The sequence below is a fragment of the Salminus brasiliensis genome, chromosome 4 (assembly GCF_030463535.1).
Source record: "Salminus brasiliensis chromosome 4, fSalBra1.hap2, whole genome shotgun sequence".
In the NCBI taxonomy this organism is placed as follows: domain Eukaryota; kingdom Metazoa; phylum Chordata; class Actinopteri; order Characiformes; family Bryconidae; genus Salminus; species Salminus brasiliensis.
Window position 1 is genome coordinate 38,771,855 of NC_132881.1, and position 23,610 is coordinate 38,795,464.

The 23,610-nt window shown below is 39.8% G+C and overlaps 1 protein-coding gene across 5 annotated transcripts; it reads right to left on the minus strand.

Moving 5' to 3' along the window:
* Positions 1 to 988: 988 nt before the first annotated feature.
* Positions 989 to 20,168, minus strand: rufy2 (RUN and FYVE domain containing 2). 5 transcript variants are annotated; one of them, XM_072678338.1, is made up of 20 exons: positions 20,052 to 20,168; positions 19,481 to 19,568; positions 19,233 to 19,395; positions 14,311 to 14,484; positions 13,065 to 13,182; positions 11,414 to 11,515; positions 10,857 to 10,980; positions 10,073 to 10,137; positions 9,380 to 9,445; positions 9,205 to 9,274; positions 9,012 to 9,113; positions 8,173 to 8,289; positions 7,149 to 7,316; positions 6,955 to 7,052; positions 4,646 to 4,765; positions 4,278 to 4,407; positions 3,480 to 3,574; positions 3,298 to 3,346; positions 2,720 to 2,800; positions 989 to 1,986 (listed from the first exon to the last, which is right to left on the minus strand). In XM_072678338.1, the coding sequence occupies exons 3-20, from the start codon at positions 19,306 to 19,308 to the stop codon at positions 1,843 to 1,845; spliced, it is 1,899 nt and encodes a 632-aa protein (XP_072534439.1). In that variant the 5' UTR covers positions 19,309 to 19,395; positions 19,481 to 19,568; positions 20,052 to 20,168; the 3' UTR covers positions 989 to 1,842. The 5 variants fall into 5 exon arrangements, with proteins under 5 accessions (XP_072534439.1, XP_072534438.1, XP_072534437.1 ...); XM_072678337.1 differs by lacking the exon at positions 19,481 to 19,568; XM_072678336.1 differs by lacking the exons at positions 19,233 to 19,395; positions 19,481 to 19,568; positions 20,052 to 20,168 and adding an exon at positions 17,663 to 18,297.
* Between the last annotated feature and the right edge of the window lie 3,442 nt (positions 20,169 to 23,610).

Sequence of the window (23,610 nt, forward strand, 5' to 3'; positions counted from 1 at the left end):
GCATGTGCTTCTAAAAATACATAAAGATCAGTGTACCTAGCTGTATTTTTATGTCCAATTTTAACACTTTTTGAAAAGGCTGCATAAAGCATATGTGCTGTTTACACACGCAGACGTAATGAGGACTCAGCATTTCCCCTTAATTTTAGTGTTTGAATGTTAGATGGAATATATTTGGCGAATGGTTATCCTACCTGGTCATGTGTCAAGATTCACAAAAGAAATATTTATACATACAATTCTTTACAATTTTCTTTATATTATTTTTTAAAAGTAAAATTTTCTAAGAGAAGTTGATGTTCTTCAAAACAATATTTTAATCTTATGGTAACCTCACTCTTGTCTTGTCTTGTGCAGAAGGCAAGCCTCTATAATGCTCAAATTATCCATTCAAACATTTAATAGGATTAAAAGTTGAGATGTTACTTGTCGACATTATGTCACAGTCTGCATGTTTTCCAAGGAGCATTTGATTCCCTGCCGGCTGTTTTCTTTCACTGTCACTTCAAGTTCTTGTTTACTGCAGTTACAGAATTGTATTGTATTTTCTCCCATTTTTCTGTCTGCCACTCAGATTTAAAAGAATGGTTAGTCAAGCTGTATCTTGCAGAATAAAAGTTACATTTGGCCTACAATAATAAACGTTAAGAATATTTGAGAACTTAAGCCCCCCCCCCCCAAATATTAACAATATTAACATCTTTCCCATAGAAAAGCTTTTGTGAATCTGGGCACTGATCTGTTCATAACAAATGAATCCAAAAAAATATATAGAGATGAGGAAACTTTGAATATGTTTGATGCTTCAAATATTATTCAGAAATTTTGAATAAATCTTTCTGTATCTTTTTATACTCCTGAAAATGTTGCCAAACATGTTATCAGAGTTTTTGCAAAGTGATTCCGTACGGGCTCATCTGATTAAGATTTTCGGTACCTTCGGTCTCTAATGTCCAAACTCTACTCAAACAAATAAAAAGGGAGCATATAAACTGGAAGAATTCTCAGCTTTAGTAAAGACATTTGTACAGTTCACATAGTGTTTCACATTTGAAACCTAAAGTCAGATTGTTAACAACCATTTGTGTAAAACAGTATGTTTATGCTCATGTAAAAGATGAGCATAAATATTTATGGTGAGTAGCATTCCAGTTCTGCGTTAAAAAAAAAAGGACATAAATTTTAGCGTCTGACTAGAACCAGCAATGCACTATAGTGTGAAATAATACTCTGTTAATTACAGAATGAAAATACTTCTGTGTATTCATTTACAGGACATTTATGTGACTGTGCTATTTCTCAGATCCACCTTCATCACATTTAAGAATGCTTTAGTGCTTAATAGTCATGTTGTGGAAAAAGCCCTGGACACATTCATTTGAAATAATAATAAAAAAAATAATAATAATAACAACAACATTGACAATTTAATAGTACACTGCTCAACAGTAGCAGGAACACACTGTTTTAGGTGCTCCTACAGTAGGGCCTGGAATGTTGTCCTGATATAAGCAGCTAACCTATTTGGAATATTAGTACGCTTTAGTGCCGCTCACTTGTAGTGCTCAAAACATTTATTGGCAACCTTTATAACGTCATTGAGCCAGTATGTTCATGTACGTCCTTCTTTGGGCACTTCACATTATTCTGAACAGCTCCTGTAATCGTGTGCTGTTCTGGGGCAGCTCGGAAGAGCTCCCGTCAGAAATGTAAACTTCGAACACTGAGGAACAGGTGCAGCCGTTTTGGTCTTCGTTTAGCTTGACATGATGCAGGAAAACATGGTAGTCAGAGTTAAAGTCAACACTGGCCGCTTTGGCAGCTTGTAGTTTGGTGTGTGTTTTATGTGGTGTTGGAGGAGCAGCGCTGAAGGAGCAACGCGTGGCACGTATCACACACTCGAACGGGTTTCGGAGAAGCTGGGAGAGGTAATTCGTTATCCGAGCAAGAATTACAGAAGATCTCCCCACAGTTCCTACAGTGATGCTGTGAAAAGAGTAAAGAGTGAGGGATGATGAGCATGAAGCTAATGGCAGAGGCCATAAAATCTTTTAAACCTTTTAAATTATTAAATTAATTTATATTATATATAAATTAAATTATATTATTTATTTAAATGTTTTTAAACATGCAACATCATTTGCATTTTAACATCAAATGCAATAGAATTTTTTAGAATGAATAGCATTTTGCAATGTTCTTCTTTAGTTAAGATAGTTAGTTAAGTTAAGATATCCCACATTTATTACTACTTAAAATGTCTAAAATTAGACCTAGGAGCAGCACGTGAGCTGCAGATGATTAGAACATTAGAGGTGATTTTGGAGGAGCCTCTCTTATTTAAACCTCAGACATTCAGTTTGCTCTTGATTGTTGAAGTGAGAGGTATCCCCAGGGTGAGATTCAAAGAGCTCTCGTTTGGGGGTAAGATTCAAAAAGGCCCTCAAAAAGAAGGTTGTAGATACAGAGGAGTCATCTTCTGCCAACAGACTTGCCAACATCCTAGGAAGTTTAGCCCAAAAGCAGATTGTAAGACGCATGAAGTTCCCAACAAACCTAAATTGTTCTAATCATCTGCAGCTGATGTGGTGCAAATAGACTCTGTGTGATTCTAATAATTTGTTAGAATATTTTTAAAATGACGAAATGATTTAAAGGAAGTTCTTAAATATGCTAAGATACATTTCCGTGATGCTGAATTGTGGTTTGTGTGTCTGACCTTTCTTCTAGAGATGGAGAACTCCTTTTCACAAAGTTTGCAGTGTGTGGCGTCTTTGTCCTTAAGCCACACCTGTCCTCCCTAAAACGTTTCAATTATTAATGGCATTAATAACACAGTGCATTAGTTTTACAGTTAAAGTACAGATGTATGTATACATATACATATATACACACACACACACACATACATATACATATACATATATATATATATATATATATATATATATATATATATTCCTATTATAGTCAATTGTCCAAGACAAATGTGCTGTCTGAAGTCTGATACTTCAGTTTTACACTGGAGCTATGATGGATCACTTTGTAGTCATAAAATATCACTGTAAAAGAGCCAGAGTTAGCCCTACAGACTACAGTCATCTGTAAACTGAAAATACAGGAAAACAAATGAGAAGAATTTAGATCAAACTACAGAAGCAAACTTGCCTAAAACATGCCTTGGTCAATCAACTATTTTCAGAGGAAGGGGAAAAATACACTGTTTGATTAAATAATTCTTTAAGGATTGCATTTCATTCATTACCTTTTTTTAATGAATTTAATCAGAACATGTACCTGAAGTGCTTTATTGGCCTCCTTTATGTCCTCAATTTTCAGTTTTGACCTGAGATGAAGAACAGCACTGACAGGTAAATATGGATCCCAGCATGGATTTAATACTGTGAAAGCAGCTAGACTAAACAGGAATGAACAAATCAATCTGTAAATAAATCTGGTGTATACAAGGACCAACTCACTCGCTGAGCTTGCAGCCTAGTTCCTCCAGCGCCTGCTCCTGTTCTTCACAAATCCCCTTCAGCTGTGTGTTTTCATCCTGCAGTCTGTGAAACTCCTAAGAAATCACAGCAAAGCAATTTTATCTTCACCATCAGACCAAACAAATGATTATCCTTCTCAACAATGTTCGGAGTAGAAATGCACCGATCAGTCATAATTTTAGCACCACCTGCCCAATATCGAGCAAGTCCCCATTGTGCCGAGATCTGAACATTCGAGGCATAAACTCCACAAGACCATTGAAGGCATCCTGTGGTATCTGGCACCACAACATTAGCAGCAGCTCCTTTAAGTCCTGCAACCTGTAAGGTGGGGCCTCCATCAGCATCAATGAGTCTTAGGTGCCCATGAGCAACTTTTGGTAGGTACTGATCACTGCATAACCTCCACAAGATCTGCCTGATGTTTTGGACATGTTCTGACCCAGTCGTCTAGCAATCACAATTTGACCCTTGTCAAAGTAGCTCAGATCTATATGCTTGCTCGTTTGCTCATTTCCTGCTGTTAACGTATCACCTTGAAGACCTGAATGTTCACTTGCATAATCTATCCACCCCTGGACAGATGCCACTGTAGATCCCACTGTAATCAATGTTTTTTTTCACTTCACCTTTCAGTGGTACTAATGTTATGGCTGATCAGTGTAACTAATATAGGGAAGTGAATGTGCCCTTTTGTTGGGTTTAACACAGACCTAACAGTCGTCTTGATCATAATGACAACACAAAAAAAAACACAAGAACTAAGTTTGCATTTACTTTTTTGAGTGCATTAATTTGCTGAGCCTCAGCGCTCAGCTGGGCAACGGTCTCTCGTTCTCTCTCCAGGTCATTCTGTAAGGTCTGTCTCCACTCCCTCTCAATTTTTAAGTCCGTTTCCAGCTGCAGCCTGCAGAAAACACAAACAGTTCAAATCATACATGTGATTAATTCACAGAGCCTCACCACTCCTCACAGTCTTGATAATACTTCAATATAGAGTTTCATTGTTAAAATGAAAGACAAACAAATGCCAGTCGTCTGCACTCTGCCTGGGACAATGATTAGAACCAGACTCTGCAGAGAAACAGAAGGAACAAAGGAAAACACAAGGACTGTGGTAAAGTTGAAGTGGTTTCTGAACTTACATCTGCTTCTCTCTCTGGGCTATCTGCTTTTGGAGGCTGTCTGCTTTGTTGGCGAAGTCCTGCTTGAAGCGGCGCATTCCATCCTCAGCGCTCAGCCGGTCCCTCTCAGTGTCCTGCAATCTGGTGTAATTCAAACCAACTGGGTAAAACTGAGGCTCCGATCACAAGGGTAAGGGGGTGGGGATGGAATGGAACAAATGGGCAAAATAAAAAGAGGGCCAAAAGTAGACAGGCAAGCTACCTCACGAGAGACCGGCAACAAATACGCAAATAGCCAGACAAAAGGAAAGTGTTGAGAACTGAAAATTTAAAAAGAGGTTACGGCACAGTTAGAGGCATTGGGCTCGTTTTTGGTTGAAACTAGGGGTGTAACAGTACACAGAAGTCATGGTTCCGTACACACCTCGGTTTGGACCTTGCAATTTGGGAACAGGAAGAAAAGCAGCAAAAAATTTAAAATGACATGATTATGATTATCTTTCATTTTAGACACCAATTTGCTTGAGCCAAGCTTAGCATGGCATGTTCTAAACTTGCTAATGACTCACAGCTTAAGATAAGGGCTTGCCGATCCAGGGGTTCATGGACGTAGGTAATTGTTGTCCCACCTCTTGTACACGATCGCTCAGGTTTGTGGATGGATGCCAGTGTTTCAGGGTGATCCCGTGTCTGTGTTACCTTCTGGCTCTCATTCTTACCAACACTACTATGCTTGTATCAGCTCACATGAGCAGAAGTCTTAGTGGTGGTACAATTACTTTTGATAAACAATTTACAAGTAGTTTTGACCAGGAGAGGATGGATGAGTCTTGGTTCCTCCCTAGATTTCTTCCTCCAGCTCGGAGAGAGTTTTTCCTTTCCACGGTCACCTTGACCATGGCTTGCTCACCAGGAGTTTTATGTTTTTTATGTTTTGTTGTTCTTTTGTTTCATTACTGGATTCCCATAAAACTGCTTTGCAACATCAGTAGTAAAAGGTGCCATGCCACTCAATTTGATTTGATATACACATACCGTTACACCCGTAGTTGAAACATTTGGACATTTTCATGACACATTTAATTTTCAGCATCTTTCAGAAGAAAAAGATGTGTAGTGAAAATACAAAATATAAAAAAACCTCCATGTTTAGGAATATTTTAAAACATCTAAATTTATTTATGATCTGAATAAAAGACAGCATATGCACTGTTGTCTCATTGTTAAAATTGTACAGGCGTATGTATGCCATGTTACAGTACCACGAGAGAGAACCTTGCTGGAGTCACTAAAACAATATGGGGGGAAAATAAAAAAACAAAACAAAAAATGTTTATCTTCCAATAAACATAATTTTAGAATAGGCTAATATACAACAGCCAAACCCATTACTTTCACGATACTGCATATTGCCAAACATTTTGTTACAAGACAAACAGTGACTTCATCTTAATATCAGAAGGAAATATCTTTGACAAGTTTGTACTGATGTTCTGTGTCTGTACTGGCACATTTGACAAACGACATGGCAAGAGTTCGTGTCTGGCTGAGCAGGTCTTTATCACTGTTTTTAAATTAGTGCAGTGAAGGATTTGAATAGTGTGGTGAGGGGTAAAATGGTGGCGTTAACACAGGGCAGAGGATGAGGAAAAGAAAAGGGAAAAAAAGGGAAGAACAAAAAGGGAAAGAGGATGTAAACATCAGTGAATTTCATCCAAAGCTCTGAAAAACTGTTAAGCAATGCACTTGTTAAACTTATCACAAATAAGATGGCAGTAAATCAATGGAGAAGAAAGGGAGGGATGGTGTGTGTGGACAGAGACATGAGCGAGCCTGACAGCACCACGCCACACAACCCAAGAACACAAAACACCAACGCATGAGTGGCCAGGTGAAATAAAGTCATTCGGTACGTTTCTGAGAAGAACACAACATGCAAAACACTGTGCATGCTAGCCTGGCCAGTAAGCAATGCTGGAGCCTCCTAGGTCAAATTCTGTTAGGCCTACGCTGACATTATTCAATGTGAACCTAAAAACAAACGTATACACACTTCCAGAGGTGCATTCAGACTGGTATTTGCTATACCTATCTGCAAGCACTGCTTTTCGTCTCCTGGTTTCAGTGTAAGCAGTGCAAATCTCAATACACTTCCAACTAAGGCAATTCCGAAGTGGACCATTGGTATTGCTGGGTTATGCCTGGATGATTAAAGCATGCTCCTATTGCTCAATAGAAACTGCGGTCATTAATCTGAATGCATCTCAGGAACATGTCTTAGCATTACACCAAGCATCTTATGCTCCAGTAGGATTCTAGATATCACTCACCTTTGCTCAAGCTGTCTCATAGTAGCCGTTATCTGATTGGTCTTCTCCTCCAGTCGTGTAATCATATCATTTTTGTGTTTCATGCCATCATCAGAGGACTGTTGGTGATGATCAAAAGTAAATTAAGAATCGTTAATTATGTTAAAGTTCATTCCAGGCCATCAAAGGGCAAACCATAAAAGAAAAAAAAATACCTGCATTTTTTGGTACATCTCCACATTAATGGCCTTAACTTCATCTAGCTGTTGCCGTAGTCCAATCAAAGTGTCCTGCTTTTCATGGATGTCCTTCTCCAACAGCTTCATGGCCAGTTCCATCTCCTGCTTCATGCTGACTTGCACCACCAACTCATTCTCCACGTCCTAGAATACAAAGATATTTCACTGACCATTTTCCTCATTTTTCTCACCTTTTGAAAAGAAAGGACAACTCACCTTTTAAAAAAAGAAGCCTTGCTAAATGTTATTATAGGTTTATGTCAATTGTCATAAAAGGCTTATGTATGTGTCATGAAGCCTCATAAACACTGCCCTTCAGTAAAGTGTTCCCTTTTCTCAATCTGACTTAGTGCAAGCCCTAAATCCTGGCTTCTTTCTGGAAACAGCTCATATATTGGGCCAGCTTCATTAAACACACCGCCAGATTTACCACATAAAGAGTGTAAACATTGTCTGATAGTAAATTTAATGGCATGAAGACGAAATGGGCTTTAAATAATCTTTTCTGTAATATTTTAAAGTTAGGTCCTGCCCAGGACTTTGTTCCAACTGCCTGACTTCTCTAATTAGCTTAAACCAATAGTGGTGGTGTCCAGACTAGCTGAAAAATCCTAGACTTGATTTTTACTCTCTGGACTCTCCGAATGTTTAATCTGTCTTTATCAAGCAGGTATTTATTCAAAAGGGTATTTCTTAATCGGCTAATTTTATCCTTATATTCATTTCTTTGCTGTCTGCAATCGACACAAACTTGACTTTCTGCAGTGTGCAATAATGCAGAATTCAACACATTCTGAATAGTTTACAATGCATTTGAACATGAGTCAGCCTATAAGTTTCAAAACAAGAAGATACTGAAGATTGACATTATCCTGCTGCTCTACCATGATTCCAAAGAATGAAAATCATCCACTCAGAGCATTAGTGCAGCTTGTCTCAAACACTTAAGCTGTAGATCTGATTCTGAGACCCCGGATATGAGGTGTGATTAAGTGCAGACCTGCCGGAGCTGACACTCTTCCCTCAGCTGCCGTCTTGCCTCATTGTACATTTCATCCAGGCCCTGCCTGGACTGCTTATACGTGTCCAGCTCACAGTTCACATCCCCCTTTGTAACCTGGGAACAGAGGAGTAACATTTGTTAGCCTTTTATTAACCAAACTAAATCCTTAAATGTACATTTAACTGTTAAACCGCTACAGTATAAGTCCAAATATTTGTGGACACCCCTTCTAATAAATGCATTCAGCTACTTTAAGTTGCACACATTGCTGACACAGATGTGCACATGCACACACACAGCTTGTCTAGTCCCTATAGAGAAGTATTGCCAACAGAATAGGACTCTCTGGAGCAGATAAACATGAACTTTTTGGCACCATGCCTAATATCAGGCCTTGGCTGGAGGGGTAGAAAGCCTGTTGAGAGCTGTGGAGCAGTGGAACTGTCTGCGCTCTTTGGATAATGGTGCTCCATCCATTACTTTTGGGATGAGTCACATGAACAATCAGACCTCACTAATGCTTCAAAGCAAATCCTCACAGCAATGCTTAAGTAGAGAGCCTTTCCTGGACTGTGGAGACAGTTACTGTAACAAAAGCTGGATAAACTCTTTTTTAATACCCTTGATTTTGGAAAATAAATAGATAAATAGGTAGGAGTCCCAATACTTTTATCCATATTGTGTAAATATTCTGGCTGTATGTAAAGCTAAAAGCGTAAATTATTATAATGCTAAATGCTTTTTTTTTTCTTTACCGAAGCAAGGAGAACAATCAAGTACATCTGGCTATATTTGCAGACACGTGACACACATCAACATGACATGTGCTACATTACCTCAAGGCGCTGCTGAGCCTTCATGAGAATTACTGAATTCTCAGTTCTCAGCTGGTGATTTTCTTCCTGCAGTTTGATGATGTTGTTTTTTGCTATTGCCAACTACAGGAAAACAGAACAAGAATAGCTAATTCTGTATCTGACGGCATAGACGACAATGGCAATACATTTAGATGCTTGAAAACCACAGTACCTCCTCGATGAGTTTAGAATTCGATTTCTCTAACGAGTCCACGCGCCCCTGCAGACCTTGAACAGTGGAACTGAGGGATAGAAATACAATAAGTGGATGTAGCTTTAAAAACACTGGTATACTTAAACAATTCCGAAAGTTCTTAATACTAAAAAGGATAAAAGGATATGCTTACTTGAGCTGTCTGTTTAGTTCTTCAACGTAGTTCTTCTGATCCAGTATTGCTGCAATTTGTCCATTTCTATTTAAGGAACAGTAAAGTAGGATATTATCAGACACAATATATGTAATACAGCTTTTAAAACAAGAAGGAAGCTCCAGGCATCTTCCCAAAGGCATTATATGCTATGCTGTAGAATATACAGTATGCTATTTATTTAGTTGTGTATGTTTATGGAAAGTCGTTGCCCTTCAGGATAACATTTAATAACAAATGAATGCTTCACACACTAATATATATATATATATATATATATATATATATATATATATATATATATATATATATATATATATATATATAGACACATACACAGTCATGCCCGAAAGTATTCATACCCCTGGCAAAGTTTGACTTAAATTTACTTTTATTTAACCAGAAGTTATATTTTTGTCTTGAAACGACACAGGCATCTCCCAGGAGATAACACGATGATGTACAAGAGGCATCATTGTGGGAAAAAGTATTTCTCAGCTTTTATACACATTTGCACAAAAAGTCAAACTTTGACAGGGGTATGAATACTTTCGGGCATGACTGTATATATATATATATATATATATATATATATATATACATATAAACACAGTAACTACAAATGACAGTTAGTTAATAACAAGGATAGCAACAGGTGAAACAAATTCTTACCTTTCTTCACTTCTGTAGTCATCAATGTCATTTTTCAAGTACATGGAGAAGTCAATCACCCCCACCTGAGTAATTCAATAACTGTAGATAAACTCAACCAGTACTGCTGTGATAGCATGTCCATTTTACATAACTAACTATACTCATAATTTACATATCATCACTGAAATAAAAAAAAACAACAACAACCCATATCTCCAAAATGGTCACTTTAAAAGAGAGAGAGAGCAAAGACACTCTTAAATCTCATAGCGGGTTAATGTAGAGAGATGTTTTTCCTGTCATTCTAGAGCATTTATGGTGGTCATGTTGACACAATAAAAAGGGAAGCTTCCATATTAAAACAATCTTTAAAAAAATATATAAATTAAAAAATTAAAAAATAAAAACAGAACAGAAAAAACAGAAGCAGGAAAATTAGGGAACGTTGCGTTATCTGCACTGCAAAATAAGCTGGGTCTAGCCTGCTGAAATTGCGTCCTACGAAGTATATAAGCATTGTTAGCAGTGCTCTAATATTAATAATAATAATTTTAATATTGCATGGAAATGTGACAGTGATGAACTATTTAATGCTGCAATTTTAAAACTTTAGTGGACTTCCCCTTTAAGGAAACAGAGAAGCTGCAGTACAGTAAAGCAATTCAATAGTTGTATTACTAGAAGGCCTACCCAAACAAGCGGACAGTTTTCTAGCACTGTTCTGCATCTTCATATACATTCGTTGACCTAACTTCATGCTCTCATAGTGTAAAATAATAATAAAAAAGAAAGTTTCCTGCACCTGTGTGTCCAGGTCCTCGCCCTTCACACATAGGTTGGCATCTATGACGTTGAGTCCCACCAGGAGACCAACAATGACAGCTCCCTCCTCCTCCAGCATGACTGCAGAGCTTTCATAGAAATCACTGTGCAAAAAAAAAGAAAGGCTTAGAAACTTTTACATTGCATACTTTTAATTTTTCTTTAACTATTCTGACAAAATTCAACAATTTATCAGTTCTTCTGCAAGTAAATAGAAATGTCTTGAAAATATTGCTCAGAACAACATTAGATTAGTTTAGGTTACACAGTAGGAGTGCAACAACACACTCAGCACAAAATCTGAAAGAGGAAGTATGATGACTGTATCCAGTTGTTGCATGATCTATTAATAGAACTAGACCTGGGAGGCGGAACGAGTGTGTCACATTATATACCCGTGCTGAAGTGTGCTGTTAGCTGGTGCTGGTTGTTTGTAAACTTGCTAAGCTGCAGTTGCACTAAATATCATAATAGAATTTCTGTATGACGACTGTTATGCCACTACGACAAGGACTAGAACAGTCCCTCATCCCTCACCTCAGGATGTCTTTCCGGGTGATGAGAACACGTAGGTAGTCTGCTAATCTCTTCTGCATCAGTGCCAGTCTCAGCCATGCCCGAGCTCTGCCCAGTGGAGTTCTGACAGAGAAACACAAACACACAGACAACGTGAAAGTCAGATGAAACCCAATGCAAGAACAAGTAGAGACGTTTTCACAGCACAACTGTTACAGCCTTTAAGATCAAGTGTGTGGTGCATCTAGCAAGTACATAATACACATATTAATAAATTTTTAAAAATCTATTGATATTAATCACTAACAGTCATTAGAATAGGTCAAAGTAGAGGCGGGCAATATGACGATATTTTATCGTTACTGTGATAAAAAATTGTTATTGTGATTAAGAACACACTTTTCTGAGGATACCATGGATAAGGTCGGTTTTTAAAAAACAAAATAAAACAAAAAAAACAAAAAACAAAAACACTCTGGAAAATTGGCATTTCCTGCTCCTGGGCTGCCTCTACAGTCAGGAAGTAAAATTGACACTTTGAGCTGCCACTAAAGGACACGTTTTTTTGGACAAGCTGAGAGATACAGAACCGTTACTGAAAGTGAAAGAAGAATGTGGGCCGAGGCAGTAGAGTACCATTACAGGATTTTACAGGAATATGATGTGTTACGTAAAGTTATGTAGTTCTCTGAAGCACTATCTGACCTGCTTCTCCAAACTAGGTGGAGCACTGTAATAGAGAAAATAAGAAAAGCTACATAGTGTTGATTTAAATATGTATTATTATTATTTGTGACAGAGTTACCATAGTTAGTCTTGTTTTTATGGATTTAGTGCTGTAATTTTGAATAGAAATCATATTGCCCTAGATCAAACTGATAAATCATATAAAGAATGTAAATGTTTTAGTGCTGGAAAAAAGACAGAAAAGTTCAGTGCTAACAAAGTAAAGAAAAATAGATAAATTGGGCAACCGAGAAACGGAGAAGTGGGATAAAAACAGCTTCCACCACCTTTTCTTTACTGCAGCCCTTACGTTTACATGACCTCAAAAGTTCCACCACCTCATATACACTTCTAATCTCAGCTACGTCATATTAGCTGCTATGGCTTCACAATGATGATCCCATTTATGATCCCAAATGCACAGAATACTAAGCACAAATACAACATTACAATTATTAAAATTGCCATTATCTCATTAGCATTTTGCCAAGCAGCATTTGCTGTTGCAGCACTGACAATTTCATCACATCCATTCAAACTTGTAGTTGCAGGTTTCGCTTGGGCCAGGGAACTTGAACTGAAATTTTCACTTCCCCTTTCTGTTTTAAAGTGTCTCTAAAGACCAGCCACAGGAAAAGGACAGTGGAGAGGTAGGTGTTTTCCTACAGATGTGAGCAGGTTTCATTTGTGCTTTATAGTACCTCTTATTTTAAAACCCTTCACAGACACATCTCAGTAGAACAGCTACAGCAGATCTCTATCTGAAACAGAGAATTCTGCATGCGAAGCTTGTGAAGACTGAAGATAGGCCAGAATGGCTGCTGGCTGAAGATTGCTGCAGTTTCCAGTGAACAGCTCTGAAAGCAGAACTGTAGAACTATTTTTAGACGAATCAGATGAATGAATAAACGAAAGGGGCACTAAATAAGTGTGCTTTGATACATACTTGAGGCCTGGCAAGTCTCGAACGCTGGCTGCGATCTCCCCTGCCTCTGGGCACAGCTTCTCCACCATCTCCAGAGGCCCCCACAGAGACTTGTTGTATCCGAGAAACGTCTTCTTCACTAAACCAAAGAAAAAAGAAAAAAAAACACACAAAACAAAAAAATATGCTTACTAAACAGCACAGACCACATCCTTATGCACATGAAGCACAAGCATCTACAGTAAACTATTCCGAAATCCATCCTCAAGTGAATCAGCGTAAGTCAAATACTGCGTCACTGCTGTACTCAGTGCATTTTCCAAAGCTGACAAACTAATTTGCCATGTAGAGCTTATTTCCTAGCAGGACCATCTGTCTACCGCCAAAAATATTGATGAAACACTGCCAGTCAAGAGATTCTCAAGTGAGTCACTGAAAGCATTGGGCTGATGGCTGCTACTAGTGAACACTGCAATTAACACTGTTCTCATTTACCATGACAAATCTACCTGTCTATCACTTATTTTAACCAATCTTTAACACACAGAGTGCATAAATATTATCATAACATGTTTGCTTATTGACCTGTGGTGGAATATGGTGGAATTCCATATATATATATATTGCTATCTCTATTTTTACCCTGATGTTGTTCTTTACATTGTGTCTAAATTTCCACAGAAAAGGACCAACAGAAATGTGGTTTACTTTGACTTCCATTGAAACTCCATTGGTTTTTTCCTTCTCCTGTAAAGCTAACGTGTTTGTATGTCATAATACATACTCAACTATCAGAAATCAGAGTCGGAAATCCCATACTCAAGTCTATATGAAATACCTTTTTTTCAATTACATGTTTTGTTGATTTTGTGAAAATGTTGCCATAAGCAAACCTTAAATAAAGATTTTTTTATTTACTTGGTGAACTTAACATATTGGGAAAAACAAAACACCTAAAGTAACGTACTGTACGCCGCTATGCCATGAACTAAAATAACACAATATGCTGAAATATTTTTTCCCTAATACATTAAATTAAACAAAAAAAAGTATTTGGGAATTACCAGTGATCATTTGACAACATAAAGTCAATAAAAGGTGTAATATGACCAGGTTTCCTGGTCTTCACTGATCAACCAAACTGCAAACTGCCTTCCTGATGTTCAAAACAGCATATCTGGATAATCCTATTAACTCTACACTCTTCTCCACAGTGGGAACTGTTCTACAGGTATCAGCTGAAGGCAGATAGTGGGGACGGATATACCTTTGAGGCCGTGCTTCAGACAGTGCTCCATGACAACAAAGAACTGCTGCAGAGGGGGGTAGTCAGAGTCCAGGGTTCGTCCGAAGCTGAGCGCCGACTCGATCAGACCTTTAATGCTAAGCTTGGCCATGTTGAGCAAGTTAGCTCTTTCCATTGCCATAGGGTCACGGAAGGCTGGAAGACAAAGCAAACAAGACTGCTATTTACAGAAAACAACAGTGTGGTTGTGAAACTCAATCTGTTTTAGTTTGACAAAGTCAGTTTTATCTGATACATATTTGGAAAATCACTTTGGAGGTGAATTAAAAAAAATAAAAACAGCATTAAGCAAAGCTCTGTGATCAATCAGTAGCCAAGGGAGTTAGCTAAAAGCTACAAAGCAAGCTAAAGTTTAACCTGTATCTGAAAACATATGGGGGGTTTGTGTGTGTGTGTGTGTGTGTGTGTGTGTGTGTGTGTGTGTGTGTGTGTGTGTGTGTGTGTGTGTGTGTTAATGCGAATGTGAATGCAGTAGTAAAATATTCCGTTTGGAATCACATTTCACATCCTTGTATGCCTCTTCATGAAGTCTGCAGGTGAGACAGCAGATTTATAAGAAAGCTAAAGAAGGCTTCAGGTGTCAGATGCTTGTTTACCTCTTGTCTGACCTGGACAGAAAAGGCCAGACTACTGGGAAATATTTTCAGTTAATACCACTAAAAGTAGTGGTGAAGGAATACTACTCAATACAGTCTTCTAAATGTGTTCAGTAACATGATGTACTGCCATATACTGTATATGAACAAACAGCATATACACTGCCTTAAGGCATAAGGGTAAAATTCATAATCACAGTTTTTACTTCATTCATGCTACTGATTTCTTCATATGTTTGTTCTATTAATATCATTTGCAAAAATATAAAAACTGCTAAGCACTTTAAAAGGCTTCAACATTTCATTTATTCTCCATCTTAAAGTTCACTGCTACTCTTAAAATCCCCCAAACACGCCCACCACCGTTTCATGAATTAACCAAACAATTAGCTGTTTCCCAAAATGGTTATAAAGTGGTAATGTCTGTCAGGAAATTTGTAGGTAATGCCGTGTGATGCATCATACAATGAAATGCATGTGTAAGTTCAGCATAACACTGATGCTAAGCTCATCAATGCTAAACACTACTGAGAAGACTATTCAGTTCAATCTCAGTAAAACTGAGATTAATAACTGATCAGCACAGTGATTTATCAGTCTACTCAGGCTTTAGTAGAGCTCAGTAACACTGAGATAAATAACTGATCAGTACAGTGATTTATCAGTCTACTCAGGCTTTAGTAGAGCTCAGTTACACTGAGATAAATAACTGATCAGCACAGTGATTTATCAGTCTACTCAGGCTTTAGTAGAGCTCAGTAACACTGAGATAAATAACTGATCAGTACAGTGATTTATCAGTCTACTCAGGCTTTAGAAGAGTGCAGTAACACTGAGATAAATAACTGATCAGCACAGTGATTTATCAGTCTACTCAGGCTTTAGTAGAGTTCAGTAACAGATAAATAACTGATCAGCACAGTGATTTATCAGTCTACTCAGGCTTTAGTAGAGTTCAGTAACAGATAAATAACTGATCAGCACAGTGATTTATCAGTCTACTCAGGCTTTAGTAGAGCTCAGTAACACTGAGATTAATAACTGATCAGCACAGTGATTTATCAGTCTACTCTGGCTTTAGTAGAGTTCAGTAACACAGATAAATAACTGATCAGCACAGGGATTTATCAGTCTACTCAGGCTTTAGTAGAGCTCAGTAACACTGAGATTAATAACTGATCAGCACAGTGATTTATCAGTCTACTCTGGCTTTAGTAGAGCTCAGTAACACTGAGATTAATAACTGATCAGCACAGTGATTTATCAGTCTACTCTGGCTTTAGTAGAGCTCAGTAACACTGAGATAAATAACTGATCAGCACAGGGATTTATCAGTCTACTCAGGCTTTAGTAGAGCTCAGTAACACTGAGATAAATAACTGATCAGCACAGTGATTTATCAGTCTACTCAGGCTTTAGTAGAGCTCAGTAACAGTGAGATTAATAACTGATCAGCACAGGGATTTATCAGTCTACTCAGGCTTTAGTAGAGTTCAGTAACACTGAGATAAATAACTGATCAGCACAGTGATTTATCAGTCTACTCAGGCTTTAGCAGAGCTCAGTAACACTGAGATAAATAATTGATCAGCACAGTGATTTATCAGTCTATTTAGGCTTTAGCAGGAACTTCACTGTTTACAAAGAAGTCGTTAGCTATGTTTATCTTTACAGTACTGTGCAAATGTTTTAGGCACCCTATGAAAATTAAAACGCAAAAGCTATTGACAGCAAGTGCTTATTTGCTCAGTAAAACACTAATATTAGAATAAGCACAAATATCATCCATACAAAAAGTAGTGGTTTACCCACTGTGCTCATTAAAACATCTTCCAAGCTCTTCTCATGCGAGTCGAGTATTATGTATAGGTACCATCAACACCTGGAAATCTGGTGAACCAAGCTTTGTTGCTTTAATCAAGCTCACAGGTTCTATGCTACGATCTTCAAAATGAGAAATTCTTGTCAATTTTTTACTGCATTTATGTTTATCGGCATCTCTCCTAGCGTCATTTGGTCTCTTACAAGCAAAGTCAATCAGTCTTACTGCTGAGATAAACAGCTTTAAATCATATGCTCAAGGGCCTACAGCCTCTGCACAGTACTGTGTATACAGCTACGTATTAAGATGCACACCTGGAGAGGGGATTATCTGGAGTGCTGCGCAGAGCTGCACCCCTCAAGCACCACGTAATGGCCCATTAGACCATTTACCACCCTGCTGAAGACCTGGAGGTCCAAATTTAGCCCATCTGACACGGTTCTGGTGTAAAAATAGCCCTGGATGCTGCTGTATTCTGATGTATTGTTCTCAGTCAGGCGATGACATCATACTAACCGGAGAATAACCCAACAGCAGATGAGCCCCCCACACTCCCCCACCCCCCCCTAAATAATGATCCCACCATCAAAGAGAGCTTGCTTGGGTTCCTCTTGGTTCTGCATGTTCATTCAGAAGCTGGGAGACCAGTTTAACAGCTAAACTGGTGGTGCTGGATGACTGCATCATCTATAGGTACACATATTACATCACACTGCTGAACTGCATCGACACGTTAGCCAGAGGCTCCCTGCCAGTAAAAGTGGTCGCTGACGTTATACCACGACCACCAGCACTGAGCTCGTGTGCTTTATCGATACCGATACCAATATCGATACCGATATCGATACCAATAACACCCCCCCCCCATCCTCCCCCCTCCCTCTCTTACCCTTACCGCTCCATTCATGTGGAAACGGAGCCGCTTTCTGCTCGGCGGCCTTGGGGAGACCATGGATGCCTCCAGAGATGGTCTCTGACGCTTTCCGAGCCAAAGCGAATATGGGCGCCTGCCACCTCCCATCTCCGGGCTTCACCCCGGCCTTGTCCCCGCCACCCTTCTCCTCCTGCAGCCGCAGGATCCCGAACACATGCGGCTTCTCCTTAACGCTCTCCGCCTCGCCCAGGCTCATCTCCGGCTCTGCAGGTGTGGCCATGGCGGAAAGGACAAGCGAATCTCTCCCGCAGACTTTCACCTGACAACCGCTGTGGACATCTCGCGCGACGGGTGGCGGCCGGTGCACGAGCGACACGGAAGCGAAAACCCCTTAAGAAAACGTCTAAAGCTGTTGCCGAGAGCTTAAAAAATACAACGCGTGTTCCCTTAAACTGGAGGCTGAGCCCGAGCGCTCGTAATAAAGCGCCACATCGCAGGTTTGTTTACAGCGGAGCCACCAGGCTAACGTCATAGAAAAGACAAGGGCAGATCAGCACCCCCTGCTGGCCAGACCGAGGAACTACAGTTCAAGTCAAATACAATCACAATTCCCCAACATTTGGCCTTGTCTCACCCTGGTGGTTAACCCAGGAGTTCCCAAAACAAGACTTCGCCATACTTACTTACTTACTTACTTGCTTATTTTTCGATATTATATAATAGTTGCATACTTTTATGCAACACTGCAACAAACATGCTGCTACAGGGCAAGTAGGGATGCACTGAAATAGAAAATGTGGGCTGATGCAGAAAATGTAAATCTTCAGTTTATTTCATACAATAATCTGCCCAATGCTGAGGACACTGGGGCAATAATCTAATCTGCTTGAATTAGCATTTTAGAGAAATATACCAGTTATTCAATTAAATTCCTCCAGTGGCAGTAAATGCAGGTATTTGGCACAGTAGGCCAGCACTACTTAAATATGTGCTCTTCTGGAGTTAAACAGATACCAGTTTGAAATGCCAGTCAACCGTCTAGGCATTGGCCCTATAAACATCTTAGTTGCACAACTATCCCTGGCCAAAAACCCTCCTCTCTCTGGGTGGGTAGGCCCTCCCTTTCCCCACATCACGTAAGTGAGATGCTAGCCAATGCAGGCGTCTTTTTAGCAGATGTAAAAGAAAGGGCAGATAGTGATCTCCTCCAAGCGTGTTCAGATGTCCGATGACACGGAGTTAGAGGCCACTTAACCTGTCTCAGAGGAAGCACCGGCTAGCATTTACCCTCCTTGTGCCGGTAAAACTGGATTACAAGGCGTATCCTAGCTAGTTTCCAAAAAACTGGAAAAACAAAATGATGAGTGCATCCATGCATGCAAGCTAACACTCCTGCAAGTCAAGCTCGTCAGCTAAAGGTTTATTAGTGGAGAATCCCCAATACCCATAATTTCATACATGTCTGAAAGCCATACTCCCAAAACAAATAGTGCTTCTTATTGGATAGGCCTCACGAGAAATCCTGCTATGTGAAACTCCCCTGTAGCTCAGATCAAACCCAGACACACTGATACAGACTACAGAGTCCTACCTTGACAGTAGGCCAGACGCTCCATGCTCTCGCTGTGGGTGATGCCCCAGCGGTGCAGACTCTGCGGGGAGTACATATCGGCCAGTTCTCCCTCTTCTACAGCCCAGTCAATCGTTTAACTCGACTTCGCCCTCTGTGTCCACTCCGGTCGGGATCTGCAGACCTACCACAGAGAACGAAGACTGAGCATTCTCAGATTTGAGACAGTTTGGGTGGACTATCCAAGCTGGAGGAGGAATACTAATTACCTGGGTTATATAACATGCACAGACTTTTTCTGCAGCTCCAAATCATGTTGTAGACATCATGAAACATTACCATCTAGGAACTGTGGGGCTGCAACACACAAACATCCACTTGACTTGGGTCCAAAAAAGCTGGATTTGCATTCTCAACGCTGTGCTAGTGCCCCTGCCTTTCATGCTGCCCTGCCCTTCCAGTGTCAGGCTGTCATATGACTTATTTCCTGCGTGTCCTTTCCCACTGCCTGTTTGGCAACCCCTCACATGGATGGAGATTAACAAGGATGTGAGCTCAGGGCAGCAATAACACACACACACACACACACACACACACACACACACACACACACACACACACACAGTACTTTGCTCCGGAGAAACAAACCGTGTATCTAAACGAGCACCGATGTGGAGAGCGAGCAGGCAAGCGTGTGTGCAGAGAGCTGGACACAAACACTGCCCCTGCTTCGGTACCAGCCTGTGCCATAAAACGCACGTGATTCCTCAGATTCAGAGACAGTCAGCAGCTTTCAGCCAAACTACGCACACACACACACACACACACACATAGGCTTACCCCTGCACGGCGGGTTTCGGGCTGGGCACGGCGGTGTGGGACTGGGACGGTGGCTGGCGAGGCGGTGGAGCCTCATTTGCTGCAGTAGCGGTCGGGCGGGGAGGGGATATCTCCTGCTGGAGCGCAGAGTGCAGCGAGTGCAGCGGGGCGCACAACCAGGGGGAGGAGCTTAACTCACATCGGGGCGGGTGTAAACAGAGGAGGCGGGATCCCATACGTAGGCCTGTCAGCCAATCAGAGGACAGCTTTAGCATTGAGGAAGTGGTGCTGAGAGTGACACGGCACTACTATGGAGGCATCAAGGGAACCAGAATATTGCTGGAAATACAAGTGAAAATCGGAAGCACAGTCCTGTGATATATTTATATATACTTTTTGTCATACTAAATGGTCTAATATAATATAATAAATTAGTAATATAACATATGTAACCCCATCTTTATCAGCAACAACTGCATCTGCAGCTAAACGCCTTCCCATAAAAGGGTATCGTCTTTCACATCTCTGTGGAGGACTTTTAGGCCAGTCTTGTTTGAAGAATTGCTGCTTTAACTCGGCCACACTGCAGGGCATAAAACAACTGAGTTTGAGCTTCAGATCATGGACTGGTGACCGGACATTTTCCTGAAAGATTATGTGGGAGAGAATAGACTTCATGGTTCTGTCAGGCCCTGAAGCAGCAAATCATCTCCGTTACACTACCACCACCATGTTTGACTGTTGGCAATGATGTTCTTATTGTATAATACTGTGTAAAATGTAAACCCTTGAAAGGCCTTATAAAATAATACACCTTAGTGTGTAATAAGCCTTGGAGTGGTAATGGGTTAAGTATGTAAATGTAGTAGGATGTAATGGGGCTTCTGTCTACCAAAAGGTCCACTTTCAACTCATCAATCAAAAGAGCATTGGCCCTCACCTTGACAAAGGTGCACAAATTATAGAGCATGAAAACACATACAAACGGCTTTAGATTTTCCAAAAGAACGAACTTGACACAAACCTTTCTCTTCCTCTTGGTTTGCAGTGGTTTCCCTCTCACAACCCTCTCATGAAAACCATTTTTTCCAGTGGAACCATCAATGTGAGTCTGGGCTTTCCCTGCCATGTCTCCATTTCTGGGAAGATTCACTACTGTTCCACGTTTTCTCCATTTAGAGACAATGCCTCCCAGTCCCAGAGTCTCAGAAATGACATAATAACATATTTCAGTCATTTTCTTTCTCATGTCTTCTTTTGATCTTTTTTTTTAAATCTGTTCCTCCCTTCTTTCCCTGGATTCATGGGTTCTTACTTTTAAAATATCAGGTTATAGATCACATCATACCCTAGATGCAAGGTGGGTCTGTAACAGTTGGTTAGCGTGCTAGTTCATATTCTTCTTTTTGCATCGTTTTAGGGTGTTTGTAATGTAATGTCTCCTAGTGCTCTGACCTTCTGACATGTAAAGGCAGTACTGCTGTATTCTCACCTCAACCACATGAGCTGTGCTGTGTTTGTTTTTGTCCAGAAGATGGCAGTGTTAATCAGAGAGAGGATTTGACAATAGCTTCAGTTTCTGAAACAAGATCAGGGGTCATTTGGCTTTAAGACATTTTCTCAAACCTTACCTGCTGTTTTTTGGGCAGTTAGATGGTGCAGGGAGTGCTAAACATTCAGCACCAGCAGACTGAATTTTTATTTCCTCTTAAAACACAGCACATGGTCCATCATCTTGTGTGACCAAATGAAGCATGATAGGGTATTTATATTTCTTTTTTTTTTTAAATAATAACCTATTAACATGTATGTAACATTGTAACATTGCTGTAAAGCCAGATAATAGGATATTACAACCCTGTTACTTTTGCCTCAGAATGAAACAGGTTGATTTTCGTTTACTGAGGGCTTGTGGAAGCAGAATGATACGGCTGGTTTACGGCCGGGTTTGCATAGCAACCCAGTTTTCCAGAGTCTGGTGGTGATGTTCTGCTATCTAGTAGCAGTTCTAGCACTTCACCAGCTTTGACTATGGCTTTCACTAGTGGTGGGTGTATGGACATTTTAGAGAAGTAAATATAACGAATCAAGAATGTCATAAACCACGTTTGGGGTTGGGAATTTTGGGCTCATTTTACAGCTCTATTTTAGTTAGGCCAAATGTACCAAACTCTAATCATTGGCCACACAGCACGATTTGCCTCTTTCTGGGTGCTACTTAGCATGATGGTTAATGATGGGGGTCTGTTAGCTGATGTGACAGAATTGGCAGGTTTGGTTCTATGTGCAATGCTCTATTCAGATATGCAATACTGTTGCATCAATGTGGTGATACTTCATAGTGGGGTGGGGGAGTGAGCTTACTACTGGGTAGGAATTGGAAATGACTAAAAACTGGAAGGGGGGAAAATGGGTTTAAAAAAAAAACATAATCACTTTTCAGGAAAATATGATTAATCATTTGTGTGCTGTGTACCTTCATGATGACAGCATTTTTCATGTTACTTATAAGATGGCAGACTTTAAAGTTCAGAGCTATTGATCCAGTTATTGACTTTCAGTAAAAGGACTGCAACAAAATGACTGTGTGTGAACGCTGCATCACACACTATCATGTTTATGAATGTTTAATACCAGGGAAGCATATTGGCTCAGAGACCTGTGTCAGCTCATCATTTCAGAGTCTGAACATTAGAGGAAGTAATAGGAATGACTGAAATATACCAATAATAATGGCTGTGTAAGATTCGGAGTAGAAACTGTACATTATGAATAATATACATCTTGGTAAAACCATCTTATATTTAGTGTAAATGTATTTTAGCACACATACAGTCTCTTGCAAAAGTAATCACCCCCCCCCCCTTAAAAATGATCAGATTTGTCTCAATCACAAATAATACTTAGATCCCATTTCAACCTGCTCACTTCATGCGCCTTGAGTATCAGGATTACAGTCCACCTAGAAATGTAAGTATAAATGCACCCAGGACTGACTAGGATTTAAACCAGACACCAATCCAATCACTCACACCACTTGAGGAGGTGGTCTGAGACGCCTCCGGGCCACGTTATAGCAGTGTAAACACACTAGTCTCATTCGACAACCAAAACCTCTTCCAGTACAACCCAGTCACCTTACAAACCAGTAATTAATTGCTGTGCAAAAGTGAAGTTGCATATTCCATCCCACACAGCCATCAGATTTCAGTCTGACTAATGCATGTGGCTACAATCCAGAAACTAATCTCTTGAAGTAACCAGGTGCAAACAGGGTCTCAGTCAGATTGTTTCAAACAATATTGTCTTAAAGTAAACTGTTGAAGTCAGAAATCCTTATTTGTCAGTAGATCTTTAAAAAATTAAACACACCAATTTGAAACATAAGAATGCCACCTTGTACTTCACTGCTGAGATGGCATTAGGTTTGAACCACACATACCAGTTAGAAATTTGGCCAAAAAGCTCTGAAAATACGCAAGGAAGTTCTGTCTAGAAAGTCTAGACATGCTTTCATGTGTTTTTTCTTCAGGAATGGCTTAGTTTTAGCCACCTTCCTATACAGGCCAGTTGTATGCAG